The sequence below is a fragment of the Galeopterus variegatus genome, unplaced genomic scaffold (assembly GCF_000696425.1).
Source record: "Galeopterus variegatus unplaced genomic scaffold, G_variegatus-3.0.2 Scaffold3483, whole genome shotgun sequence".
NCBI lineage: Eukaryota > Metazoa > Chordata > Mammalia > Dermoptera > Cynocephalidae > Galeopterus > Galeopterus variegatus.
In genome coordinates this window covers 162,469-190,465 of record NW_007729594.1, presented here as the reverse complement: position 1 = coordinate 190,465, position 27,997 = coordinate 162,469, and the positions used below count along the sequence as shown (strand labels likewise).

General features: G+C 38.9%; 1 protein-coding gene across 1 annotated transcript; it reads right to left on the bottom strand.

Moving 5' to 3' along the window:
• Window positions 1-4,813: 4,813 nt before the first annotated feature.
• Window positions 4,814-26,390, bottom strand: LOC103600848 (guanylate-binding protein 4-like). The gene is made up of 10 exons (XM_008585187.1): window positions 26,201-26,390; window positions 18,525-18,652; window positions 16,273-16,382; window positions 15,877-16,073; window positions 13,901-14,146; window positions 12,714-12,994; window positions 7,885-8,097; window positions 6,472-6,574; window positions 5,948-6,141; window positions 4,814-5,061 (listed from the first exon to the last, which is right to left on the bottom strand). Exons 1-10 carry the CDS (start codon window positions 26,388-26,390, stop codon window positions 4,852-4,854), a joined length of 1,872 nt encoding a protein of 623 aa, XP_008583409.1. The 3' UTR covers window positions 4,814-4,851.
• Between the last annotated feature and the right edge of the window lie 1,607 nt (window positions 26,391-27,997).

Sequence of the window (27,997 nt, the reverse complement as noted above, 5' to 3'; positions counted from 1 at the left end):
AAGCTCTTACAGTGAGGGACCGTACTGGTTTGGACAGAAATCAGGGGGATCTATTATAGTTGCAGAGGCCAATAAAGGTATTTTATACTGGTGATTAAATAAAGGAGACCAAACTTTATGATAATAGCAGATTAGAACTGTGGCAAGTTATTTTGTTCATGTGGTAATTTACTTTAAAATATTTAAAAATAGATAGTGTTCTGTGTGTGTTTAGATGCTGACCTCAGTGTATTCCCATGAAGTGATAAAGGATCATGTGAATTGCCCTAACCTAGAATAATCACTTTAAGAGTTGGCGATTTAGCATAGGAAACATTGTTCTCTGAATTAAGAACAAAGGGTTTATTAAATGGCATAAAGGCTGGTAGAAATAATGTCAGTGGGGTTTAAAGTATGAGACGGATCAGGTGAAGTGAACAGGATCCTATACCTTTGTATAAACAGGACATAAGACATGGCAGGCTCAGCAGCTCATGGGAGCTGTGTAGTGTTCCAGGGATTGCACCTGCCGCCCCGCTTCTTTCTACCCACTGCAGAGGATTACCCTCTTAATCTTACCGCAAGGCCAGCGAATCTTCTGTGACAGGCAAAAAGAGGGGCTCTTGTCCCAGGACACTGTTGATTTACTCCATCAGATAAGGCAGCCTGCTGCAGTTGGTGCCTGCTGTAGGAGGTTAGCCACAAACTTACCACAGACATCCTGGAGGGACTCTCCATCTGCACGCATGCGTACACTAGACTTCATCTGTCCTCAAGTAAACTTTTGCTTCATTTTAATACTAAAAATCACACCCCTAGGCGGAGACTTATGATGCTAATGAAACATGCGATGTATGAAGAAGCATGAAGCCAGAGTGCGCAGGCGTCACCAAGATACCACCCCATACATGTGATGACATCAACCGGAGGTGGTGCCCGGCTTCAAGCCTCACGCAAAAGGCCCCAGCAAGCTTCCCTCCAGGAGCCAGCTTGGAACTCTCCTCCTTGCTGTCTCCCTTCCTAGCTCTAGCTGAAAGCCCCAGGAGAGCCTTGCTCAGGCGCTATTGCGCCTCTGCAGTGATTTCAGTCCTCCCGGGGGCCAAGACTCCGGATCTGGTAACAATAATATAACCATCAGCGGATGTTTCACTACACTGGCTGGTTCTGACACCAATTTTCGTGACCAAAACAGCACCCACAAATTTTCAGAACCCACCTACTACACCTAAATACAGTGTGTTAGTTGGAAAATATGATCCCACTGATTCTATTTCAGAAAGCCTTGTTTGTTTGTTTCACATTAATCTAATCACCTACTCGGTCGTCCACAATCTGTCTCTAATTTACCAGGCTGGGTCATGGGCCGGAACCAGGTTCTCAGGACCTATCCACACCTGAGCTAACCCTGTCACAGCTAACATTGGGAGGTAATCCCGATCTTGACTCTATGTTTCCATTGTTAGCCCGAGGTCTTTAAATTTTGCCTCAGCCTTCACCTTTGTTTCAAAATTCTTCTTCAGGGAACTCACTTAATTTCCCCATGTTCTTGTAGGATTAAAGCTCTGAGTTCTTCAAGACAACCTATCTCCCAGGGATGAGGAACTGACATAGAGTCCTGTTGAGTTTAAACTCTGATTGCATTGATGGGGCTCCCTGAGACTTCTGATCCTCTTTGAATTCTGTTTGACACTGTTATCTGACAGCCACCGGGTTTCTTTACTGCTTTGACTTGGTCCTTTGCATTCACTTCTGTTGAGGAAAACAAGTGGCCCTATGGAAGATGTTGGCTTATTTTGGTAACATCAATAGCTCCTGGTGGTTAGAAATCGAGGAACCTAAACACCCATCCTCACTAATTTGGCACCAGCTTTTTTGTTACAATGAAAAAATTCCCATATTAAATTCTGCCATACATGTGTACATTGAATATAATATGGAGACAAGAACATTTAAACAAACTATCTGCATCCTGGGGAGGTTACAGTCTGTAAAGCAAAGGCTCACCCCCAAGGTGGACACACAGTGAAGGGTGTGGAAGTGTTACCAGATCCGGAGTCTTGGCCCCCGGGAGGACTGAAATTACTGCAGAGGCGCAATAGCGCCTGAGCAAGGCTCTCCTGGGGCTTTCAGCTAGAGCTAGGAAGGGAGACAGCAAGGAGGAGAGTTCCAAGCTGGCTCCTGGAGGGAAGCTTGCTGGGGCCTTTTGCGTGAGGCTTGAAGCCGGGCACCACCTCCGGTTGATGTCATCACATGTATGGGGTGGTATCTTGGTGACGCCTGCGCACTCTGGCTTCATGCTTCTTCATACATCGCATGTTTCATTAGCATCTTAAGTCTCCGCCTAGGGGTGTGATTTTTAGTATTAAAATGAAGCAAAAGTTTACTTGAGGACAGATGAAGTCTAGTGTACGCATGCGTGCAGATGGAAAGTCCCTCCAGGATGTCTGTGGTAAGTTTGTGGCTAACCTCCTACAGCAGGCACCAACTGCAGCAGGCTGCCTTATCTGATGGCGCAGTGCGCCACTTACCTTAGCAACAGGGCCCTGGGGCAGGAGCCCATCTTGCTACTTGTTGTCACATTAGCACAGCTGCTGCTGCCCACGTGAACACGGAGAAGACCACAGGAGATCTCCTGACACAGGCTTGTCAGCCTTCCTTCTTCCTTAAGTTATTTCCAGTATATTTGAAAGGAGACTGCTTTATTATTTTTTATTTCTAGTGCGTTTTTTCCTTACCTTACTACCTGTTACTGAAGCATTTTCTTAAATAAATTCTATGATGGGTACTCAAGTTCAGCCAAAGAGGTGATAATATAGCACCAGTGAGAGAAGCTATAGAAAAAGTATAAGGAAATGGATAAAGGATTGTAGAAATGGCAGGCTATAGAAAAGTGCAAGGAAATGGACTGGATTTCAGAGACAATTCCAATCAACTTCCCAGGTGACTTAATATTTGGAAAGAAATTGGAGACTAGAAATTCAAGGGCCTGGTTGAAAGGCCATAATGAAAACAAGATTAAGATGCATATCTCGTGTGCTCTCTATCTCCCTGTTCTTGTGAATAGACTCCTTGTTTCTGCATACTCTTGCCATCCTAGTATCCTGGCAGGTGTGTGGTGCCTTGCAAGTCAGAGGTGAAACAGACACCTCACAGTTTCACTCTGCACAGCTCTTTTGATCAGTAAAGTTAATCATCTGTATTTTCTTCTTATAGTTCCGCCCATTAAAAAAATAGTCGTTCTTTTTCTCATTGCTTTATAAAGGCTCCTATAATTAAGTAAATATTCTCATTATCTGTGATACAAATTGCAAATGTCTTCTTCATATTGCCAATTGTCTTTTTTGCTTTGCTTATATTTTAAAATGAATAATTTCTATGTCTTCCTTTTATATCATGCTGAAAAGGGACTCTCTATTTGAATACTTTTTTTTTTTAACCGGTAAGGGGATCGCAACCTCCGCACAGTGTCGTCCGCATCACGCTCAGCCAGTGAGTGCACCGGCCATCCCTATATAGGATCCGAACCTGCGGCCTCCACACTACCAGCGCTGCACTCTCCCGAGTGAGCCACGGGGCCGGCCCTTGAATTGTATTTTTAAAGTCTTTTGAATATTACCTACTTTTACAGTTTTTGTATTTAAATCTTTGCTATATCTGAAATTAATTTTGGTACACAATATAAGGAAGCCTCCAAGTTTATTTTTTTTCAGATGGCTAATACAGTCAACTTCTATTTACTGAATATTCCATATTCCTTTGCTAATATGAAGTATCAAATTTATCATATACTAAATTTCTGTATGAATTTTTGTCAAATTTTATACTAATAAAACTAATAATTACTTTGATTTCTAAACTAGTGAAAGTTTTAAGTCTGTTTTATTGATGTTTGAATATTCAGGTGTCAGTACCACTGTGCTAATTGTTGGGGTGTTTTAATACACAGTTACAGAAAACCCACCTCTCAATAGTCTTCTCTTTACGAAATTGCATTGGATGTTTTTGCTTGTAGTTTTTCAATATATACTGTAAAGTTTTTCTACTTCCAAAAAAAAGTTTGACATATTTATTGAAATCACATTAAATATGTACATTGTCATTGTATTTTTGCTTTGCATGTCCCTAATAAGTAATGATGTTGTGTGCTTGTTGGCCATAATGTTTACTGAAATATCTTCTCGAATCTTTTGCCAGTTCTTTAGTTGGGCTGTTTGTCATTTTGTAGTTGAGTTGTAAGTGTTCTTTTGTGTATTCTGGATCCTGGATTCTTATCAGATACATGGTTTGCCGGTACTTTTCACATTCTGTGAATTGTCTATTAACTTTCTTGATAGTGTCTTTTGATGCCCAGAAATTTTTACTTTTGATGAAGTACCATTTTTCTACTTTTTTATTTTGTTGTTTGTGCTTTTGGTGTCATATTAAATAATTCATCACCATAAATAAATAAATAAATAAATAGGTACACTGAAATCAAGGATTCATGTATTTATTTTGATCGTTATAAATTTTTATGTTTTCCAGTGACATTTTAAACATATTTTAATGTGAACTTTATTAACTTCTTTCCAATTATTTTCAGAAGTATTTTATTTGTTTTGACTATAGCAAAAAATTTGGTCTTTTCTTCCATTATATTTTTTAACTTGCTGTTTCCCGTTTCTTTAATTTATTTTAATCAAAAGTAATTTTGTTTTTTTTTATGCCATGGCCTGATATTTTTTGGTAATCACTTTTTTATTTTTAAACATTTGCTGTGTAAAAGTATCATGACATATGTATTTCAAAAATGAATATGGTATTACATTATTCAAACAAAAGAAGCCTCATTTAATAATATTCTTAACAAGAAATTTAAACCTATTTAATTTTTTAGTTGAGAATTTTCTTCCCTTCACGAACTAGCTTAAAGACTTCAGGTAGTGCAATAATTAACACATTCCCAGCTACATCAATCGCTTTTGAAATCAAGAATGACTCATATTTTTTAGATGTTTCAATCTCTTTTTTTAGTTGATTTATCTCTCTATTCAGCTCCTCAGATTTCTTTCTAAATCCTTCCTTAAGCAGTTCTTCTTGGACCTGTAAAAGGGAAAGAGTCCACTTTTGAAAATCCCCAATTATCAAATCAGGATTCTGTATTTAACAACTAGAAGCTAAGCATGTGTGTCTATTTCTCTACCACAGTAGATTGCTTTTTGGGGGTTGTCCAATATGCCCATACATTTGGACCTCAAGTGGGAGTATCCATGATTTATACCTTCCTAAGTTTTCCTCAGTATCATCTCAAGGGGGTAGGGAAGTGCTGGGCTAGGCCATGCCTGAGAATTTTCCCCATGTATTTATTAGTTATACTAATATAGTTAATTATTGTAATTAACTCTCAATTCCACTTGACCTATCATGGTGTGCCCAACTAACAAAATGTGGTAATTGCTGACCTTGTATAGAACACTGACTAATAACCTCCAGGTTGAAATGAGTAAAGAATTTTCCTCTGTGCTTTATAGTAACCCCAGGTTATTCAGGCAGATCTGGAAACAAATATAGCAAGTTTGACAGTTTTCAGTATTCTTCATTTCATATCAGACTTAATCTAATACCTTTAAGACCAGATGGATCTATTTCAGATCTCTTTGATGGCTGTACCAAGAATTGTAAGGACTATAGGACCAGAGGACTAAGGCCCTGTTCAATTGGGTCCCATGAGACCACTCTATTACCATCACAAACAGCAGCCCAATTACCCTGGGGACCTTATTTCTACACTCCAAAATCTAAGACTACAGAAGGTGCTGGAATATTGTGAATTTAAGGGCTTCAGCAGGATTCAGATGGACATGAAGTATTTAGTGAATCATATACCAGTTCTGTTTCTCTCTCGGATCAGGACTTTAACATTTTGTCCTCTTCCTGAGAAAACAGGGAATTGTCTGTCAGGCACTGCCCAGGCTCAGGCCAGACTTACCCTCATGTAATGATCCAGCATCCTTTTCAGAATTACCCTGTGGTTCTCTATATCCCTCTCCATCTTCTCCTTCAGCTGGGCTATGTTTTCCTCGTAGCTTCTCTGTTGCATTTCCATCTTTTGCATTTCCTCCTCCTCTTTTTTTCTTAGCTGCTCCTGTTTCATCTCAGCTTCCTCCTTCTTGGCCCGCTCCACTGCTCCCGTGAAAATTTTTAAAGGGAAGAAAATAACAGGTCAAACCTGAGCTTTCTAAGCTCAGAGACCAAACTGACTTTGAGAAGATAACTGGGAAATCTCTGAATTCACCTGATGGCCACTTCATCAAGGGCTGATTTCATAATGTGGTGGGAAAAGCCCTGACTGGCTTATGTACAACCACAACTCTGTATTTTCAGATTAAGCAGAGTGTACTTTTCACAGAAGGAGAGGAAGCTCCTTGTTGCAGGAAGGTCTTCCTGTCAGACCTCTCAGAGGATATTGCAGGAACTTACCCACTTGCTGTGGGCTGAGCCCTTTCCCAGTACCTGCTATGGCCTTCTCTCCATCGGTGAGGGCTTTGTCTGACTGCAGGATGGATTTCTCTATTGCTGTCTGAGACAGCAGGAAGTGCTGGAGGACCTCATTTGCCTGAGAAACCAACAAGGAAGAAAGATATGTCAGGTGACGAAGATTTAGTCTCTTACTGGGGAAATTATTGTTCAATAAAACCTCAAATCTGACCCTGGAGATTTTGCATTCCAAGCCTATTGATGGGACACAGAAACACTGATTGTAACCTCCTTCCTAGCTCTCCAGTCTCTTTTCCCATTGATGCCTCCCACAACCCACTGCAGGTTACAGTCAACTAGACTTACCTGTAGTTCTATTAACACATAATATACACCGTTTATATGTACCTCATGTTCTTTTGCTTTGCCTTAAAGCTCTTCTAGCCTTTTTTATAAAAAGCTAAAATCTGTTGATACTTCATCTTATACCTCTTGGAACTACCTTCCAAGAACCTTACCTAAGCTGCCATCTAAGCTCTGATAGCCTCTAAGTACTCTGAGCTGCCCTGCCAGCTCTACGCTTGTTAGCTACATGACCTTAAGCAACTTTTTAACTTCTTTGTGCATCACATTTCTCACTGTATAATATAGATAGCAGTAGTACCTAATAATATTACTCTGAGGATTAAATTGATAATCCAATAACAGCACCTAAGACCATGTCTGGTATATAGTGAGTGTTCAGTGTGTCTTAATGACCACTACCCCTACCACCGTTATCATCACCATCATAATCATCATCCATACCAGTATCTTAGCATACCAGTATGATAACACTTTTCACACCATATTCAGTTGACTATTTGCCTGCATCTCTGGAAAGATCACCAGCATCTAGAGAACAAAGTCGTGTATTATATTTATATCCCTGGGCTTAGCACACATATTATCACATGTCTGATACATGAAGGAAAAGGTTTGTTTCACCTGAATTCCTCATTCTAAATCCTCTTTGAGACAAAATATCTCTGGTTTACTTAAGAGTGTTTAGGGCTGGCCCGGTGGCGCACTGGATAGTGCGCCGCTTGGGAAGCGCGGTGGCGCTCCCATCCGAGGGTTCGGATCCCATATGCAGACCAGTTCCCGCTCACTGGCTGAGCGAGGCGCGGGAGCAACGCCGAGGCTTGCGATCCCGTTGCCGGTCCCCGGTCCGGTCCGGGGGCAACACTGAGGGTTGCGATCCGTTGCCGGACACGGAAAACAGACAAAAGACAAAAAAAAAAAAAAGAGTGTTTAACTAATTGTGAATATAAAAACTATAAATGTCAAGATAGCACTGTGTTCTGCTTTCTCTCCACAAATGGTGCTGCAGTCTTAGATTTTCAGAAGGAACAACAAAGACCATCTGATCGTATTCTGTTGGCCACCCCCTTTCCCCTTATTCCTCACCTTAAATCCTTTATGGGGAACTAGTTCATAGTCTAGTTCAAACTTTTTCTTTGCTTCTAGGTATAGTTTGTACCCTCCAGGTACAGCGAAGGTTCCTTCTGAAATGCTTTCCATTAGGGGCTTTGAAAGCTTCGTAAGCTCAGCCTGGCAATATTTTACAGATGCCTCTTCATTTTGCAGAAAGAATTCCCCCTTCTTTTTTTCTATGGTATCCTGCCAGGAAAAATGTGTAGAAATGGAAAAGAAGGTGCTATTAGAAGGGAAGATCCAACTGTGATCTTCTTGGAAGAAGCAGTCTGATGGCTTCAGAGTGAACTGGGATATGGAAAGGACCAGGAGTCAGAAGAGTTGCTATAGTCTAAGTTATGACCAATTTTCTGTGTGACCTGTAGGAAGACCCTTAACTTCCTTGGGTTTAAGCTCAATATCTGTAAAAGATGGGGTTGGAAGACATAAACTCTATAGGTCACTTAGCAATGACATTTAACTGTGGTCTATCCATCAATAATGAGCAGTGAAAAATTCCATTATGACTTGAAGTAGAGTTTGCTCAGAAAGTGTGGGTTCTATAGTTGAAAATATATACATAATAAATCAACTTCACAGTACTGATTTAAGTGCACTCTGAATAGAATTTGGAACTCTTCATGAATTATTTTAAATAAGGATTTGAGTGTGTGAAGATATAGGAATGGAAATTTCCCCTTTTCTAGAAAATTACAATCCAGCTGACTTTTTGGCAATTATTCAAGGTGAACTAACAGATTTTCACTTGTAGACTGGTCAGAGACAGATCAAAAGAGTAACTTCAAGTGAAGGTGCCTATGGCAAACAGAATTAAGAGATCCTTTAAAATTTTCTTTCCCTGATGCACACAATTGTATAGTTCCTGGGACTGTGAATTTAATAAATTTTATTCCAGTGGTTAGGTTATGTTATATGGCACAAATGGACTTTAGAAAATAGAGATAATGGCCAGAGTGGGTAGGGGTTTGGGAATAGAGCAGCCTTAGATAATCATGTGAGATCTTTAAAAGAGGAGAGTTTTTTTCCAGTGGCAGAAGAGGAAATCAAAGACATTTAAACATGGAAAAGATTCAATGCTGGCTTGAAGATGGAAAAGAGAATGTGGAGACATATGGGGGGGGAAAAAACAACTCTAGGAGTTAAAAGCACCCCCTGGCTGATAGCTAGAAAAAGAAAAAAAGGAAGGGATCATGATTTCTATAACTGAATTGAGCCAACAACTTCAATGAGCTTGGAGGCTCTTCAGAAACCGTAAATAAGAATTTATTCTGGCTGACACCTTGATTACCACCTTGTGATAAGCCTGAGCACAGCACCAAGCCACCTGGTGTCCGACTTCTAATTTACAGAATGATGAGCTTATACTCTTTTATGTTTGGTCACCTTTGTTACTAAATATTTTATTTTATTGGTGGCTATTGCAAATGGGCTAGCTTTCTTGATTTCTTTTTCTGCATGTTCACTGGTGCAGTACAGAAATGCTACTGATTTTTGTGTGTTGATTTTGTGACCTGCAACTTTGCTTAAATCATTTATCAACTCTAGGAGTTTTTTAATAGAAGCTTTAGTCTGGTTCAATATATAGGATCATATCATCTGCAAAAAGGGACCACTTGACTTCATCCTTTCCTATCTGGATGCCCTTTATTTCCTTCTCTTCTCTGATTGCTCTGGCTAGTACTTCCAACACTATGTTGAATAGGAGTGGTGAGAGTGGGCATCCTTGTCTAGTTCCTGTTTTTAAGGGAAAAGCTTTCAACTTTTCCCCATTCAGGATAATATTGGCAGTGGGCTTATCATATATGGCTTTAATTATGTTGAAATACTTTCTGTCTATGTTTAACTTGTAGAGAATCTTTATAATGAAAGGACGTTGAATTTTGTCATATGCTTTTTCAGCATCAATAGAGATGATCATGTGGTTTTTGTCTTTGCTTTTATTAATGTGGTGCATCACATTTATTGATTTGCATATGTTGAACCAACCTGGCATGCCTGGGATGAATCCCATTGATCATGGTGTATAATTTTCTGTATGTGTTGCTTTATTCTGTTTGTTAGTATTTTATTGAGGATTTTTGCATCTAGATTCATCAAGGATATTGGCCTGTAGTTTTCTATTTTTAATGCATCTTTGTCTGGTTTTGGTATCAGGGTGATGTTTGCCTCGTAGAATGAGTTTGGGAGAATGGCCTCTGTTTCAATCTTTTGGAACATTTTGCAGAGAATTGGTATCAATTCCTCTTTGAAGATATGGTAGAACTAGGCAGTGAACCCATCCGGGCCTGGGCTTTTCTTTGATGGCAGCCTTCTATAACAGCTTCAATCTCTTTTATTGTTATTGGTCTGTTCAGATATTCTATATCTTCTTGGCTCAGTTTTAGTAATTTGTATGCACCCAGAAATCTTTCCATTTCCTCCACATTTTCAAATTTGTTAGCATATGGATATTTACAGTAGTCTCTAATGATTCCTGGTTTCTAAGGTGTCACTTGTAATATCACTGTTTTCATTTCTAATTTTTGTTATTTGGGTCTTCTATCTAATTTTCTCAGTCTTTCTCAAAGTTTGTCAATTTTATTAATCTTTTTTAAAAACCAACTTTTTGTTTCATTGATCTTTTGCATTGTTTTTCTTATTTCTATTTCATTTAGTTCTGCTCTGATCTTAATTATTACCACTGTTGAGAGAAATTAAAGAGGACACAAGAAGATGGAAAGATATCCCATGCTCTTGGATTGGAAGAATTAACATTGTGAAAATGTCCATATTACCCAAAGTGATCTACAGATTCGACACAATCCCCATCAAAATTCCAGTGACATTTTTCTCTGAGATGGAGAAAGCTATCCAGACATTTATATGAAACAACATAAGACCACGCATAGCCAAAGCAATTCTGAGCAAAAAAAAATAAAGCTGGAGGCATTACACTACCTGACTTTAAACTATATTACAAAGCTACAGTAACCAAAACAGCATGGCACTGGCATAAAAATAGACACACAGACCAATGGAGTAGAGTAGAGAACCCAGAAATAAACCCACACACCTACAGCCATCTGATCTTTGACAAAGGCAGCAAAGCTACATACTGGGAAAGAGACCGCATTCTCAACAAGTGGTGCTGGGAAAACTGGATACTTATATGTAGGAGAATGAAACTAGACCCGTATCTTTTACCATGTACCAAAATCAACTCAAAATGGATTAAAGAATTAAATATACATCCTGAAGCAATAAAACTCCTTAAAGAAAACATAAGGGAAACAATCTAGGAGGTAGCAGTGGTTACAGAATTCATGAATAGCACCCCCAAAGTACAGGCAGCTAAAGGTAAAATAAACAAATGGGATTATATCTAACTAAAAAGCTTCTGCACAGCAAAAGAAACAATCAACAGAGTAAAAAAGCAACCAACAGAGTGGGAGAAAATATTTGCAAAATATACATCTGACAAAAGATTAATATCCAGAATATATAAGGAACTCAAACAACTTTACAACAAAAAAATGAATAATCCAATTAAAAAATGGGCAAAGGAGCTGAACAGGTCTTTCTCAAAGAAAGATATACAAGTGGCCAACAGACACATGAAAAAATGCTCAATTTCACTCAACATCTGGGAAATGCAAATCAAAACCACTTTGAGATAGCATCTCACTCCAGTTAGGATGGCTAACATATAAAAGACTGAGAATGATAAGTGCTGGAGAGGTTGCAGAGAAAAAGGAACTCTCATCCACTGTTGGTGGGGCTGCAAAATGGTGCAGCCTTTATGGAAAATGATATGGAGGTTCCTCAAACAATTACAGATAGATCTACCATATGACCCAGTGATTCCACTGCTGGGAATATACCCAGAGGAATGGAAATCATCAGGCTGAAGGGATACCTGTACTCCAGTGTTTATTGCAGCTCTATATACAATAGCCAAGAGCTGGAACCAGCCCAAATGCCCATCATCTGATGAGTGGATAAGGAAACTGTGCTACATCTGCAGAATGGAATTCTACTCTGCTATAAAAAAGAATGAAATACTAACATTCACAACAACATGGATGGACATAGAGAAAATTATATTAAGTGAAACAAGTCAGGCACAGAAAGAGAAATCCTACATGTTCTCACTTATTTGTGGGAGCTAAAAATTAATAAATAAACACACAAACAAATAAAGGGTGGGGGGGGGAGACAGAATAACCACAAAAATTCCTTGAACTATTTAAGTCAAGTGCACAGATATGATGTGTGGGGGGAGGGGAAGGGTTGGAGAGGAATGGGTAAAGGGGCATGAAAGTCAAGTACAATGTATTTTGAGAGGTAAAATAAAATAAAATAAAATTTAAAAAGTATACTTGTTTATGTTTGTTATTTTAAGTCGCTAAATTCAATGGTAATTTTTATGAAGGAACGGAAAAGTAACAAAGTGCCCACCTTTTAGTAAAAGGATGAACTTTAGCCCTGTGGAGTCTTGTCACTCACAGGAATCCAGGTTCTTTTTTACCATTGTATTAGATGAGTGATAGGGTAGAAAAGGTAGTTCTAGGGCCGGCCCGGTGGTGCACTGGAGAGTGCACTGCTTGGGAGCGTGGCGGCGCTCCCGCCGAGGGTTCAGATCCCATGTGGAGACCGGTTCCCGCTCACTGGCTGAGCCCGGTGCGGGCGCAGCACCGAGGGTTGCGATCCCGTTACCGGTCAGTAAAAAAGACAAAAAGGAAAAAAAAAGAAAAGAAAAGGTAGTTCTAAGGATCATTTCAGAAGAGCAGGATTTAGGAAGAATAAATACTAGGACACAGTACCATAAGATTCTTCTGGAATTCCCGATTTTCATCCTTGAAGGAGAGCTCCATGAAGACTGAAAGGGCTTCCTTCTCACAGGCCGTGTGCACGTCCACCAGCTCCTGGAGTGTGTCTGGGCAGATCGTCAAGCGCCGGGCCATCTGCTCACTGTAGTGGTCGGCTGCCTTCTTCTTTGCCATTAAGTTCTCACGCTGAGCCAGAGTTGTCACTGCATTCTCCAAACAAGGTATCTCTCCCTTCTTGATGACATCTACGTAGGTCGCCACCAGATTCTGAAGCCCTGAAAAAACCAGGACATTTTGGGATAAATATAAAATTCTCAGGCACTGGTTTACAGTTTTTATGTAAATGTAGCAGCATTCTAAAATCACAAAAACTATATTTTCAATGAATATTTATTTTATTTTGTTCTTTTAGAAATCTACTAACATTATTGTTTTTCCTAATCTCTCTCTTTTTTATTTTTCACCAATTCTTCACATTATAATTTAACTTACTGATTACAACTAATATGCTCATGGGTACCCTGTAAAAATACTTCCCCATTCAGAGAAAATAAAAATAAATAGAAGACAGGCAAAATAATGAACATAAATATGACGAGCTACAGAATTTGTGACCCAGTATAAAATGAATATGTGGGATTTCTAGTTTAAAAAATCATCAAGAATTCAAAACCATGCAGGGACAGAGTGCACTAAACCCAGCATGGGCTCATCTCATCACAGCACAAAACTGTATAAATCACATGCCTATGAAGCCTGCCCTGTACATAACATTCTATGTACTTTTGTTTCTCAAACTTCCAGTGAGCTTGCAGAAACTCAAGGTCTCCTGTTTATTGTCTGACTCAGGTAAATTCACAGAATCAGCTGTACCCTCCCTAACAAGAACTCATCCCATAGGACTTCTCCTTACAATGTGGATTTTCTATCTTTAATTGAATTGTGTCCTTTTATTAAGTTCTTGAGATATATTAGATATATATTAGACATATTAGGTCTCAGCATACCCTCATATAGGGACACTTTAAAAAAATATATTTCTCTATTTTATGACATAAATAATTACCTCACAACATTCACACACAAATGCAAAGCAAAATTAGTAACAGACCCACAGTATAATCAAAGCTTTACCACTCACACTGAGCACAGAAATATGCTTTGGGGCAAAGGTGACTCACGGTTCCCTGTGACAATGATTCCTTCTCTCAGGGTCTTCGTCTTTGCATTGGTAAAGATATAGGAACAGAAATTTTTTGATTGCTCCTGGAAATTACTATCCAGCTGGTCTTCTGACATTTCATCCATATGGGATAAGAGATTTTTGTCACTTGTTGGCCAGTCAAAGACAAAGCACTTCCGATTTGGGAAGAAATGCCTGATGCACTCTCTAGGCATGTTGGAATCTTGGATTTTGGGATTCTTGCCTGCATACGTAGAGAAATAGAAATAATTAAAAGGGCAGTATTCAGACAACAGGGCTGAGGGTTTTCATTCCCAGAGATCTTTGCATCAATGCAGCTCCTGTGTCTACAAATTCTCTTTAATCCTAACATGTGTTACCTTATTGCAAATCAACCTTGTGCCAATCACAAAGGCTGGAAGTACTTCTGCAGAGGAAAGAGAGGCATCCATGCCATGTGAAGAAATTTATTGTTGGATTCCTCAGCACCTGCATGGAATTTGGTGGACTAAATATTTATTAAATGTTCATTGAATGAATGACTAATGAAAAAATGATCAGAGGTGCTTTCCTGATCCTACTTCTCCATGTCAGAAATGAAATGTGGGCCCTAAAATAAGGGAATGCCAGGAAGAAGGGTAAAGATGTTGGTCATAAAAATATCAGCAGGAGGAGAAATGATACCCAGATCAGTAAAGAAAAACTTTCAAAATTCAGATCCAAAATATACACACACCATAAACATATTTAACAAATTTTTTAGAGTAAAACTGCAAAGAGTAAGGTTGACCTAAATGTAACTTAGAGACCTCACCGCTTATATATATATCAGAACTGATAGTTCCTTACAGAGTAATTCTAGGGCATATATCAGATGTTCAATAAATGTTTTATTAAGGAATGAATAAATGAGTGAATAAATAAAAATGGATGTTGCTTCCAGATGCCAACATTTATCCACCCTGATAAATAAAATCCGTGTAGTAAATTTATAATATTCAAATGGTAACATAAAGTTTAAGACTATAAGAATAAAAAGAGTGAAATCATGAGCAAGGCATAATGAAGGATTTGAAAGTCTTGCTGAAAGGATATGTCAATTTCTTTCTATACACTAAGTGTATGTTTTATAAATATCCTTTCTTTGAAATATATAACTATTCAGGTACTAGTAAAATATTTTGCATGAAATCTTTTAAAAATTAGATCTTTTAAGGAAGGAAATTCTAACATGTGCTGCAACATGGATGAAGCTTGAGGACATTATGCTAATATGCCAGTCACAAAAACACATATATGATTACACTTATATGAGATACCTAGAGTGATCAAATTCACAGACACAGAAAGTAAACTGGTGGTTGCCAGGGGCTGCAGGTAGGAGGAAATGGGGAGTTATTCTTTAGTGGGTAAAGAGTTTCAGTTCGGGGAGGTGAAAAAGTTCTGTGGTTGGATGGTGGTGATGGTTGCACATCTTTTGAATGTATTTACAGACACAGAAATGTACACTTACAAATAGTTTAAATAGTACATTTTATGTTATGTATATTTTACCACAATAAAACAATTAGATCTTTCTTCGTGATTCTTTTTTTTAGCAGTCTCCAAACTAATGAGCTACTTTTGTCAGCATGGAACAGGAGAAGCATGTAATAAGAAAGTTAAGTACATGGGCCTTTGGAAGTTATAGCGCTGATTGAAACCAGAAATTTTTTTTCACAGTATCAATTGGTCTAAAATCATTTGGTCTAATACAGATTCTTAAATTTTCTGTTGTCTTACTCCAACTGTTAGAGCTTTGGAAGGAATAACCTGTGAAAACCAATCACCAGTCACCATTCACATTTACTACTCACTACTAGAATGTATCTTAATCCAGTGTCAAATAAAAAATTGAAGTCAAGTGCTGAATAACAGCCCTCAGGTGATTGCATCCACACTGAACCTTCCACCACCTGGGCTGTGCTCTGATACCTGGAATCAGCTTCAAAGCATCCTCCAGGTACTCATCCTCTGTGATTGGTTGCTCATCTATCTTCAGCTCCAGGGTGAAATCCCGAACAGTCCAAATAAAGTCTGGAAAGAAACTCACAAAGTTGGTGGAGTCCTCTACTTCACCAGGTGTTGAGGAGGATTTTGCCCTAATGAGCTCTGTTAGTTCAGTCACGTAGCTGGGAACTTAGCTAAGGAAGGAGAAGTGCTCTACACTACAACGTAGAACTCACTTAGAAACAAATGTTATAACCATTTTCTTGTGCCCTGTGTTCCCTTCCCAACCATGACAATTAAGTCATAGAAGAGACGAAACAGTCTCAGTTGCCATAACTATAAACTCAATAAATCTTGGTAGTTCAGTTCCTGGAAGGATACTGCAGCTGCTCCAGGGCCTGGTGGTTGATGGTGCTCATGCTGTTGTAGACAAAGGTGCTGCTCAGGAGCACAGCCAGGGCAAAGATCCACGAGTCATTCTTAGGGTCATTCTAGAAAGCATGTTAGAGTAAGAGAATTAAGGAGACCACTTTTCATTCACTCCTTAATGTTTTCATTAAGACAATGACTAGAACGTAGTAGTCATTAGTGAATGCACACTAAAGAGCAGGTGGTTATTTCTTTAGCAAATCTTGTCTATCATGGTCAACATTAGACACACAATGTTATTTATTACATTCAATACCTATTCACTGGGCAAATACTTGATGCAAGGCAGTCGCATATGGTCATGTGGATGCAAAGTTCCGTATGACAGTCTCTGCCCTCAAGAAGATGACTTTCTGTACAAGCAGTAAACTAAGTAAACACACAACTGCAATCAAATTAATCATTTTTGCCAGGAGTGGAACCTAAATCTATAATGTAAAAGAAAAAGGGGTAAGTCCAATAAATGAAAACAAGTACCCTAAGAATTAAGAGCAAGACGAGACTGTCTCTGACTGTGAAATCAGGACAGTGAGTAAACAGAGCTGGGTTTAAAGAGTTGTTAGAATGTGGCCCTGTAGGGCCGGCCCGGTGGCGCACTGCTACAGTGCGCTGCTTCGGAGCATGGTGGTGCTCCCGCCGAGGGTTCGGATCCCACATACAGACCGGTTCCCGCTCACTGGCTGAGCGAGGTGCGGGCGCAACACCGAGGGTTGCGATCCCGTTGGCGGTCCCGGGCTGGTACGGGCGCAACACTGAGGGTTGCGATCCGTTGCCGGACACGAAAAAAGACAAAAAGAATGTGGCCCTGTAGCAATGAAGGGAGCATGTAAGTAAAAGTACCAACACAAGCTCACTCAGAATTGTTAAAAGCACAGTCATGTAAAGATGTTATAGAGTTATTTCATTTGGGGCAGTGGACAGATATGTGGGCGTGAAAAGCAAGGCTGGGAAGGAGATTCAGATGTGAAGGGCCTTGAGGATATGCAAATAGGATTAGATACTTCTCAAATCAAACCACATGTTCTAAATTCAGCAAGAAGCTCTGCTGCTATCAATCATGTATAATTTGGTATGCTTTGGTGTTTTGTACAAATGCAATTAGATAAAAAGAAGCAAGTTTGGGCCAAAATATACTTTACTTCACCATCAAGAGTGAGAGGTATTAGGGGGACATAATTGGAGTACATTTAATTAACTGGGAATTAGTCTGATGGTACTGGAAGGGTAACAAGATGGTAGTTTTTGTCCTAGTTGGGAAAGATTCTGGTACAAAGAAGGAAAAAACATGCTGGATTTAAACATATGTCAAGGTAAAGTTTTGAGGACTAAGGATTGTTTTAGTTTCCCTTTCATCTACATTTTATACTTTCTTTTACATTGAAGACTTTAAGGCTTTTAAAGTTTTAAAAAATTTTTTTAAAATTTAATTCATAATTTTTAAATATTTTGTTCTTTTTCTGGGCTATAATGGAAGCTAACAATTTACTGCTACTTCATTCCGTGTAGATTCACACTAAGACAAAATAAAGAAACAAATGATTGCACCTAATACCATAAAGACAACACATAAAATTAATCTCTTTATAATGCTTTCTATTGGGCAAGATAATGCTTTTTAAAATTCAGTAAAGATTTAATCTCCAAAGACGGAAACTGGAACTAAAAACATTATGAATGTTCCTTGAGTAGATGAAGCTTTTCTGGAGATTATTTAAATAGATCACTTCACTGAAATCCTATTTTCTAGACTCTAACATCCAACGTCTTCAATCCACAGACTTTAACTGGTGGCTGCCATTGACTTGATGGGTCACAGTTCAGATAATGATTCCTTAGGAAACTTCCTCTAACCCACACTACTGGGTTGTATCCATGGCGCCCTTTACTGATTATACTATGTACTTGTCTCCCCATCTACCCTCTGTGTTCACTGTTGTGACTGTGGTACATAGCACAGAATCCTAGATTCACCTGCTCAAAAAGTATTAAATTGTGTCATTAAGTACATTGTTAAAAATAAGATAAAAACCATGTCCTAGAACACCAAAATATTTGTGCTCTTAGGGAAGGTCGAGGTAAGAGAATTTAACTCCACTATCTATAATTTGCATTTGCAATTTGCAAGCATATACATAGAAGTCGAATTAAGATGGTGAATTAAAAGGCAAGAGCAAAGAAGATTATTCAGTGACTCTCTCTCTTACCTTTTTTACATCACCGAGGCCCTCAGTGTCCAGAAGGACCAGAGTGTGGTTGGGCTTGGTGGGGTGAGGCACACACCACATCCAGATGCCCTTGGTTTCAGACCTCACTGTGGATCCCAGAGGGAAGCCTGCAAGGGAAGAGGAGAAACAACATATTGTGACAGCAGCGTTCAGACAGTCCAGAATGACAATGAGTAAACTTGTAAGAATGTAAGTGCCTGGCAAGGAGAGGGTTTGCTTTCATTTCCTCAAGGTCAACCAATCCAAACTTTAAACATATTAATGACATTCTTAAAAACATGTTGTGTCCCCTATTCACCTCACTCCTTTGAAGGCTCAAACTGTGTCACATTACAGAATCAAGGTGAACTCTATTAAGCTGTATTTGTATCTGGCAATCAGGAAGAAATGAAAAGCATGCATTCAAAGCAGAATTAGAAAGAAGGCTAGGATGAGAATTCCATGTTTCTATTCATCTTCATGTAATGCCTCTTTTTCTTTACTTGGGGCTAGGTCAAGAGAAGGCCACCTAAATGGAGAAGACACTGACATGGGAAAGACACCTTGAGTAGCTACTCTGGTCCAGTTCTGCTGAAACAGGCTTCCAGTAATGGAGGAATGAGGACTGAGCCTTTAAATGTAGTTGCAGAATTTATAATGTAGGGCTGTGAATGCCTAGGTAATGAGACCCAACTTTTTGACAACAAAATTACTTAAGTTTTTGAGATGGATAGTAATAAAACCAAAATATACTCAGAAACATTAGTGTGGTATTAGAATAGAGGAGTGGTTAGGAATTGGGATGTTGGAGTAGTTAGAAGGCTTCTGTAATTACAGAGGTAAGATGAACTCAGTGACCCATTAGACCAGTCACTCATTTTGTGAATGAAGAAACTGAAACTCAGAAACTGTAACTGTTTGGCACTTCTACTGCACTTCAACACAGGGCTCCTGACTCTGGCCTGATGCTATGTGGACTACACTGACCCTGCACAGGTCAACAGTTGGATATAATGTTGTGGTCAACTAGGGTGGAAATAGTAGACAAGAGAATGAAGGTAATGGATAAATTTTGGAGAGTACATAGATAGGAAAGTGAGGAAAGAGGGAGGAGGTAATGAGTGTTCCAAGGTTCAATATATTGCTGAAGAAGGGCTATAATTTCCAGCACAGTGGATAAGATTTTGAGATACCAGTTTTCATTGTCCCCCTCACATTTTCTCCTACTGAATTCACTTTTTACTCTCTGCATCCTGGTCAGTGCTCCAGGAGGCTGACTGTCTGGCCTATATTGCAGAGATTCCTTGTCCTACAACTTCTGGTAGAGTTAGCATAGTGGGAAGATCAGCAGGTGAATGGAAAGCAGCATGTGTTACCCCACTCTCATCCTGCTGGCCCATGGTGTCTCAATGGCTATTGCTCGTCCTGAGGTCACAGCTTCTTTCCCGAAGCACCATCAATAGCTCTGGTCCTTGACATGCTCTGGTATGCATTCTCTGTTTGCCTGTTTGAGTTTAGGGTTAATAATGGCTTCTCTGTGATTGCTATTGCCACTCTTGGGGTAAATTTTCATATCTTATTGGTTCCCTTTACCCTCTCTAAGCCCTTGTAAGTAGTCTATCCATTAAACACTCTCAGTTACCTCTCGGGTGGAACATCCATGTCCTGTGGGACCTGGACTTACTTTGGTTGCATTTTCTCCTCCCTTTTCTCTCTGTATATCCTTCTTTCCTTTCTCCTTTCCAAGCAAATGATGAGTCTACATTATTACCTCAGGAAGGGAGATATAACAGAGAGAAATCAGAAAATTATTGTGAGTCTTCCAAGCTTTTTTTTTCCCCAAAGGAGTAATTCCATAGTGGGGAGAGAACTTGAGGGCTATGCCCAGGAAACTGTGGATGTATATTGTGTCCAATAGTCCAGTAATTTGATCTGCCATATGCTAATGATTCCTTCAAGTGAGAATAGAAACAGGTGTGGTATATTACCCAGGGGAATGTGATTCAGCATGGCTGTAGCCATCCAGTCCCCATGCTCTGTGCTTTCTTCAAGGAGAGGGTATAAAGACATGAATTGGTTGGCACTCATGTCATACTACTTGATTGCCAGCTGATCAGTATAGAGTGAACCCAACTTTCAGTGCCCCTACTGAGAAAAGCCAGCTGTAACAGTTGGTCACACTCTCAGTAATTAGAGGTTAAAAAACAGAAAACACATCACTGCCAAAGAGAGAGCACAGTGATCTGGCACTGCTGGTGGACTTTGACTGGGATCGAGTCTCTTTTTTTTTTCTGCTGTTTCCCTGATATGGGAGGGTGGTACAGTCACAACTTAGATGTTTAAAACATTCTGAGACCAGGGAATTTTGCCAGCAGAACAGTAGGAAATTGCCTCATTTTCTAATTGGCATCCTCTTGAATAGAAAAATGATGTTGTTCACTCTACTTAATAACATATGGGTCCGAGAAGAAATTAAACAAGAAGTCAAACAATTTATTGAAACTAATGAAAATAATGACACATCATATCAAAACTTGTGGGATACTGCAAAAGTAGTACTAGGGGGAAATTTATTGCACTAAATGCTTACCTCAGAAGAATGGAAAGATGGCAAGTAAACAACCTAACACTCAACCGTAAAGAATTAGAAAAACAAGAACAAACCAAGCCCAAAGTTAGTAGACAGAAAGAAATGATTAAGATCAGAGCAGAACTAAATGAAATAGAAAACTAACTGGTTTTTTGAAAAGTAAAACAAAATTGGCAAATCATTAGCAAGACTAACTGAAAAAAGAAGAGAGAAGACACAAATAAAAATTAAAAATGAAAATGGTGATATGAAAACCAATACTTCAGAAATACAAGGAATCATTAGAGACTACTATAAACAACTATATGCCAACAAACTTGAAAATCTGGAGGAATTGGATAAATTTTTGGACATATACAAACTACCAAAACTGAGCCAAGAAGACACAGAAAATTGAAACAGACTCATAGCAATCAAAGAGATTGAAGTTATCAGCAGTCTCCCAACAAAGAAAAGCCCAGGACCAGATGGCTTCACTGCAGAATTCTACCAAACCTTTAAAGAAGAATTAATACCAATTTTCTACAAACTATCCCAAAAAATTGAAATAGAGGCTGCTCTCCTAAATTTATTCTATGAGGCAAACATCACCCTGATAACAAAACCAGACAAGGACAAAACAAAAAAAAAGAAAACTACAGGCCAACATCGTTGATGAATATAGATGCAAAAATCCTCCATAAAATACTAGCTAATAAATACAGCAACACATACAAAAAATTATACACCATGATCAAGTATAAGGATGTAAGGTTGGTTCAACATAAGCAAATCAATATGATACACTACATCAATAAAATCAAACATAAAACCATACGGTCATCTCTATAGATGCTGAAAAAGCATTTGACAAAATTCAACATTCGTTCACGATAAAACTCTCTATAAATTGGGTATAGAAGGAAAGTATTCCAGCACAATTAAAGCCATATATGACAAACCCACTGCCAATATTATCTTGAATGGAGAAAAATTGAAAGCCTTTCCCTTAAGAATGGGAACAAGACAAGGATGACTCCTCTTGCCACTTGTATTCAACAAAGTGTTGGAATATTAGCCAGAGCAATTAGGGAAGTGAAGGTAATAAAGGGCATCCAGATTGGAAAAGATGAGGTCAAACTGTCCCTGTTTGCAGATGACATGATCCTATATAGACAGCAGCCTAAAGACTCTACAGAAAAACTCTTATTTAATAAATGATTTCAGCAAAGTTTCAGGATACAAAATCAACACACAAAAATCAGTAGAATTTCTATATTCTAACAATGAACTGGCAGAAAAAGAAATCAAATAAGCTAGCCCATTTACAATAGCCACCAAAAAAATAAAATACCTAAGAATAAATTTAACCAAGGATGTGAAAAATCTCTATGATGAGAGCTACCAATCACTGTTGAGAGAAATTAAAGAGGACACAAGAAGATGGAAAGATATCCCATGACCTTGGATTGGAAGAATTAACATTGTGAAAATGTCCATACTACACAAAGTGATCTGCAGATTCAACACAGTCCCCATGAAAATTCCAATGACATTTTTCTCAGGATTGGAGAAAACATTCCTAACATTCATATGGAAGAACAAAAGTCTACAAATAGCCAAAGCAATTCTGAGCAAAAATAAAAATAAAGCTGGAGACATAACACTACCTGACTCTAAACTATACTACAAAGCAATAGTAACCAAAACAGCATGGTACTGGCATAAAAACAGACACATGGACCAATGGAATGGACAGAGTCCCCAGAAGTCAACCCATACACCTACAGCCAACTGATCTTTTACAAAGGATCCAAGTCCACATACTGGGGAAGAGACTGTCTCTTCAGCAAAGGGTGCTGGGAAAATTGGACATTCATATGTAGGAGAATCAATCTATACCCACACCTCTCACCATATGCCAACATCAACTCAAAACGGATTAAAGAATTAAATATACATCCTGAAACAATAAAACTCTGTAAATAAAAAAAAACATAGGGAAAACACTCCAGGAAGTAGGATTGGGTACAGACTTTATGAATATGACCCCAAAAGCACAGGCAACCAAAGGAAAAATAAACAAATGGGATTATAACAAACTAAAAAGTTTCTGCATAGCAAAAGAAACAATTAACAGAGCAAAAAGACATCCAACAGAGTGGGAGAAAATATTTGCTAAATATACATCTGACAAAAGATTAATAACCAGAATATACAAGTAACTCAAACAACTTAACACCAAAAGAAAAAAAAATGTAACCCAATTTAAAAATGGGCAAAAGAGCTGAATAGACATTTCTCAAAGGAAGATATACAAATGGCCAACAGACACATGAAAAATGCTCATCATCACTCAGTATTTGGGAAATGCAAATCAAAACCACTTTGAGATACCATCTCACTCCAGTTAGGATGGTAATATCCAAAAGATTGAGAATGACAAATGCTGGCGAGGATGCAGAGAAAAAGGAACCTTCCTACACTGTTGGTGGGACTTCAAAATGGTGCAGCCTTTATGGAAAATGGTATGGAGGTTCCTCAAACAACTAAAGATAGATATGCCATATGACCGAGCTATTCCACTGCTGGGAATATACCCAGAGGAATGGAAATCATCATGTTGAAGGGATACCCATAATCCCATGTTTATTGTAATGCTATTTACAATAGCCAAGAGTTGGAAACAGCCTAAATGCCCATCATCGGATGAGTGGATACGGAAAATGTGGTATATCTACACAATGAAATTCTACTCTGCTATAAAAAAAAGTGAAATACTGTAATTCGCAGCAACATGGATGCGCTTAGAGAAAATCATATTAAGTGAAGTAAGCCAGACACAGAAAGAGAAATACCACATGTCCTCACTTATTTCTGGGAGCTAAAAATAAATAAACAAGTAAATAAACAAATGAGCAGGTTGAGGTAGGGAAAGAAGACACAACAATCACAACAATTCCTTGATTTTTGTTAAGACAAGTGAACAGATATGATATTGATGGGGGAATGGGGGAGAGGGAGGGAGGAAAAGGAGGAATTGGTAAAGGGACATCAAAATCAACCATATTGTATATTGATAAATTAAAATTTAAAAAAGAAAAGAATAATGATGTTGTCGAAACACTCTAATATTTATCTCTTATTTTTAAAAATGCTTTAATCTCTCAAATAAAACCAAAAATTCATTTTGTCCAGGAAAGAAAATTGTCCTTCCCTGATTGATGGTGAAGAATTTGCTTAAAAGATAAAGGCAAAATATTTTGGTTTTAAGCCAATGGGAGATTGGAAAGCAAAAAGAGAGGGAGAATAAGAGAAGGAGGAAATACAGAGTGAGAATGGAAAGACAGACAGAGAAACAGAGATAGTCTTAGAATTTATTGGTCTGCAGTTTAACTTGTAGTGGTGCTGAGTCAGCAGGGAAATAAGACATTTCAGATTAATGGATACATATTAATTAATGGGGAGACTCTTTATAAAATCAATAAGAACCATAAGATACAGCCCAGTAAAAAATTATTCTGCAAAATAGGAAATACAAAGGGCCAATAAATACATGAAAGGTGCTCAAACTTGTTTATAGTTAGGCATATGACATACAACTACACAGTCTCCAGATTAGCACAACCTAACATATCTCATATTACCAAGCGGTAGAAAGGATGTAGAGACATCTTAATTGCTGCTAATAATTCTGTACATTGCTCAAAAATTTTTAAATCTACTTGATGTTTTATAGAAAGTCTGAAAGCAGACACACACAGTGTGACCTAGCAATTCTACTTCCAGGTATATCACAAAAGGGAAGTTTGAGTACATGTCTATCAGGATATAAATACCAAATGTTTTATGATTAGTTAAGTTCATAAAAAGTAAAATCTGGAAAAAATATCAGTGTTCATTAACAATAAATGAACAAACTGTGGTATCTTTATTCAATGGCATACTATAAGGTAGTGAAAATAAATAAATTACAGATATATACAAGAAAGTGGATGATTCTTATAAACTTCTTGTGATAAAAACAATCTACAAAAGAATACATATAATTCCTATTACAACAATTTTATTTTATTTATTTATTTATTTATTATTTTATTTTTTTGTCTTTTTTTCGTGTCCGGCAACGGATCGCAACCCTCAGTGTCGCGCCCGTACCGGACCGGGACCGGCACCGGCAACGGGATCGCAACCCTCGGTGTTGCGCCTGCACCTTGCTCAGCCAGTGAGCGGCCAGTCTGTATGTGGGATCCGAACCCTCGGCGGGAGTGCCGCCGCGCTCCCAAGCGGCGCACTGTAGCAGTGCGCCACTGGGCCGGCCCCCTATTACAACAATTTTAAAAGCAAGTCAAACTAACTGTTTTTTTAAGAAATGTGTAGACCATAAAAAATACTTGTAAAAGCAAATAGAAGTGCAATGAAATCAAAACTTTGCAGTGAGGGTGGAAGAGGTGTTGTTTGGGCTTTTGGAAGTTGGTGATGTTGTATTTCTTGACTTGGGCAGTGGTTACACAGATGGTCACTGTATATTTATATTTTTATTGTCCATGTATTGTGGACTCTTCTGTATGTGTTGTACTTCACATGTTAGAAAATATTAAAAAGAGAAAGAGAAGAAAGTATAATTTATTAAACTATCGCAATAAAACAAAGTAAAAAAGTGTATCTTAGCTTCTCTGAGATTTGGGAATTACGGGATCCTTTCTTCCTTCCTTTTTTCTTCCTTTCTTTTTTTATTTTTTAAAAGAGGGCCCAATAAACTAAATTTTATGCTGCTGGGAATAACCGTGTAGTTTCACAAAAGTAATGCAAGAGAAAAAAAGGGAATAATGGCAGGATCTCATCTCCTGAGCAGTGAGCATGGATGGGATCCAGAGGACAAGTAGAATGATCTTTTGATAGGAATCGGACAGCATTCTTTGCTGGATAAAAGAATGAGATTTTATGGACAGATAGAGGTCGAGGTTGTAAATTTGGTGGTGAGAATTAGAAGTGTTCTTCAATGGGAGAGACTAGGCTCTTTCTTAAGATGACCTTACAGGAAGTGTGATCAGGCTGCATTATCAATGGTTCCAAGCGAATGGCCCTGCTCCAGGACAACACTCACCAAGGTTCTGTCCTGCCAGGCGATTCATCAGGTAAGATTTTCCTGTCCGACACAGCCCTGCAATGGCCACCACTACCACAGGCTGAGAAATATTCTCAAGGATCTTTAATGCCTTTGGATTGGTCATCAGCTGTTCCTCCTGGTTTTCCACTAGACAAATGGGGGCCATCATGATGGGTTCAGATGCCATGGTAACCTGCAAACCCAGAAAATCTGCTCAGTATAGTACAGTATCTTGGAGTCACCTTTAATGCATGTATAAATCACCATTATACAAATCTGCTTGTGGAATATATGTTTCAATTTCCTATGTTTTGTATATTTCTAGTGGAAAAGTATGTAGCTTAGTGTGTCAAAGCCTGGTACATATGCCTTATGTCCATTATCTTATTGATCTTTAAACAAAACCAAAACGAACTTTGCCTAGGTGATGCATAAAACAACTAGAACAAGAAAAGCAAAGGGCTGATGATGGAGGTCTGAGAATACTAACGTTTTGTGGGTAAGTAGAGAGGCAGAATGGAACATGAAGATGATGGAAAAAGTTGTCAGAAGAGTTTCTAGGAGTTCCAGGGCAATATCGTATCCCATCAATTCAACAAGTATGTATTGACTATCTACCATGTGCTACCATGTGCCACTGTGCTAAGTAATCAGTACCCAGCAATGAACAAAGTGGATACAAATTCTTACCTCATGATGCTCTATTCTAGTGGGCAGAGCGGGAGGGGGAGTGGGAGCAACAGATAATAAACAAAACAAATAAGCAAAGACGTGTGTGTGTGGGGGTGTGTGGGGGTGTGTGTGTGTGTGTGTGTGAGAGAGAGAGAGAGAGAGAGAGAGAGAGAGAGAGAGAGAGAGAGAGAGATGATAGTAAGTGCTCCAGAGAAAAATAAGCAATGAATTAAAAAATTCAGGAAATGGGGATAGCAGTAGGGATAGGGAGTATTGGGGGTTGAATTTATATATAGGGTATTCTGAGAAAGTGAATGTGATCAGAGACCTTGATGAGGACAGATTTAGCAAATAGCGAGAGCAGGGTGCACATTGGATGGAGGGGTGATGGTGAAAGAAGGAAGAGAGATAAAGAATGTGGCTCTCTCTCAACATGCAAAAAAAAAAAGAACTGAAAAGTGTCTAGAGAAAGATATGAGTCCAGATTTAATTTATTTAACTTCAAATAAAAGACATTTCCTGTCTACAGGCTGACAGAGAAGACAGCCAGTAGTGAGAGTGTTTGAGGGTCTGCCCGGTCTGACAGAGTCCCACATCTGGGCAAAGACTTACTTTTTTTTTTTTTTTTTTTTTTTTTTTAATCTCAATGAGAGGGATATTTTATGACACCAAGAAATAAGCCGTCAAAGATTTTTGCCTGTCTATTATTCTCCCTGAAACAATGCTAAGCAAGGTTTACATGTTCTGCAGTCATCCAGCCCTCTGTCTCTGGTGGGGTTACTTTGAAGAGTCATTCAGGCAGTTCAGAAACCCCCAGGTGGGAGTTCTCATGTAGAAAGATGTCCCCACAAGGCTCTGTCCACAAATGAGAGGGACACAAGTGAGCAGCTGCTTCAAAAGAGGGAGGTATGGGCCGACCCGGTGGCACATACGCTAGTGCGCCGCTTGGGAAGCGCGGAGGCGCTCCCGCCGAGGGTTCGGATCCCACATACAGACCGGTTCCCGCTCACTGGCTGAGCGAGGCACGGGAGCAACACCGAGGCTTGCGATCCCATTGCCGGTCCCCGGTCCGGTACGGGGGCAACACTGAGGGTTGCGATCCGTTGCCGGACACGGAAAAAA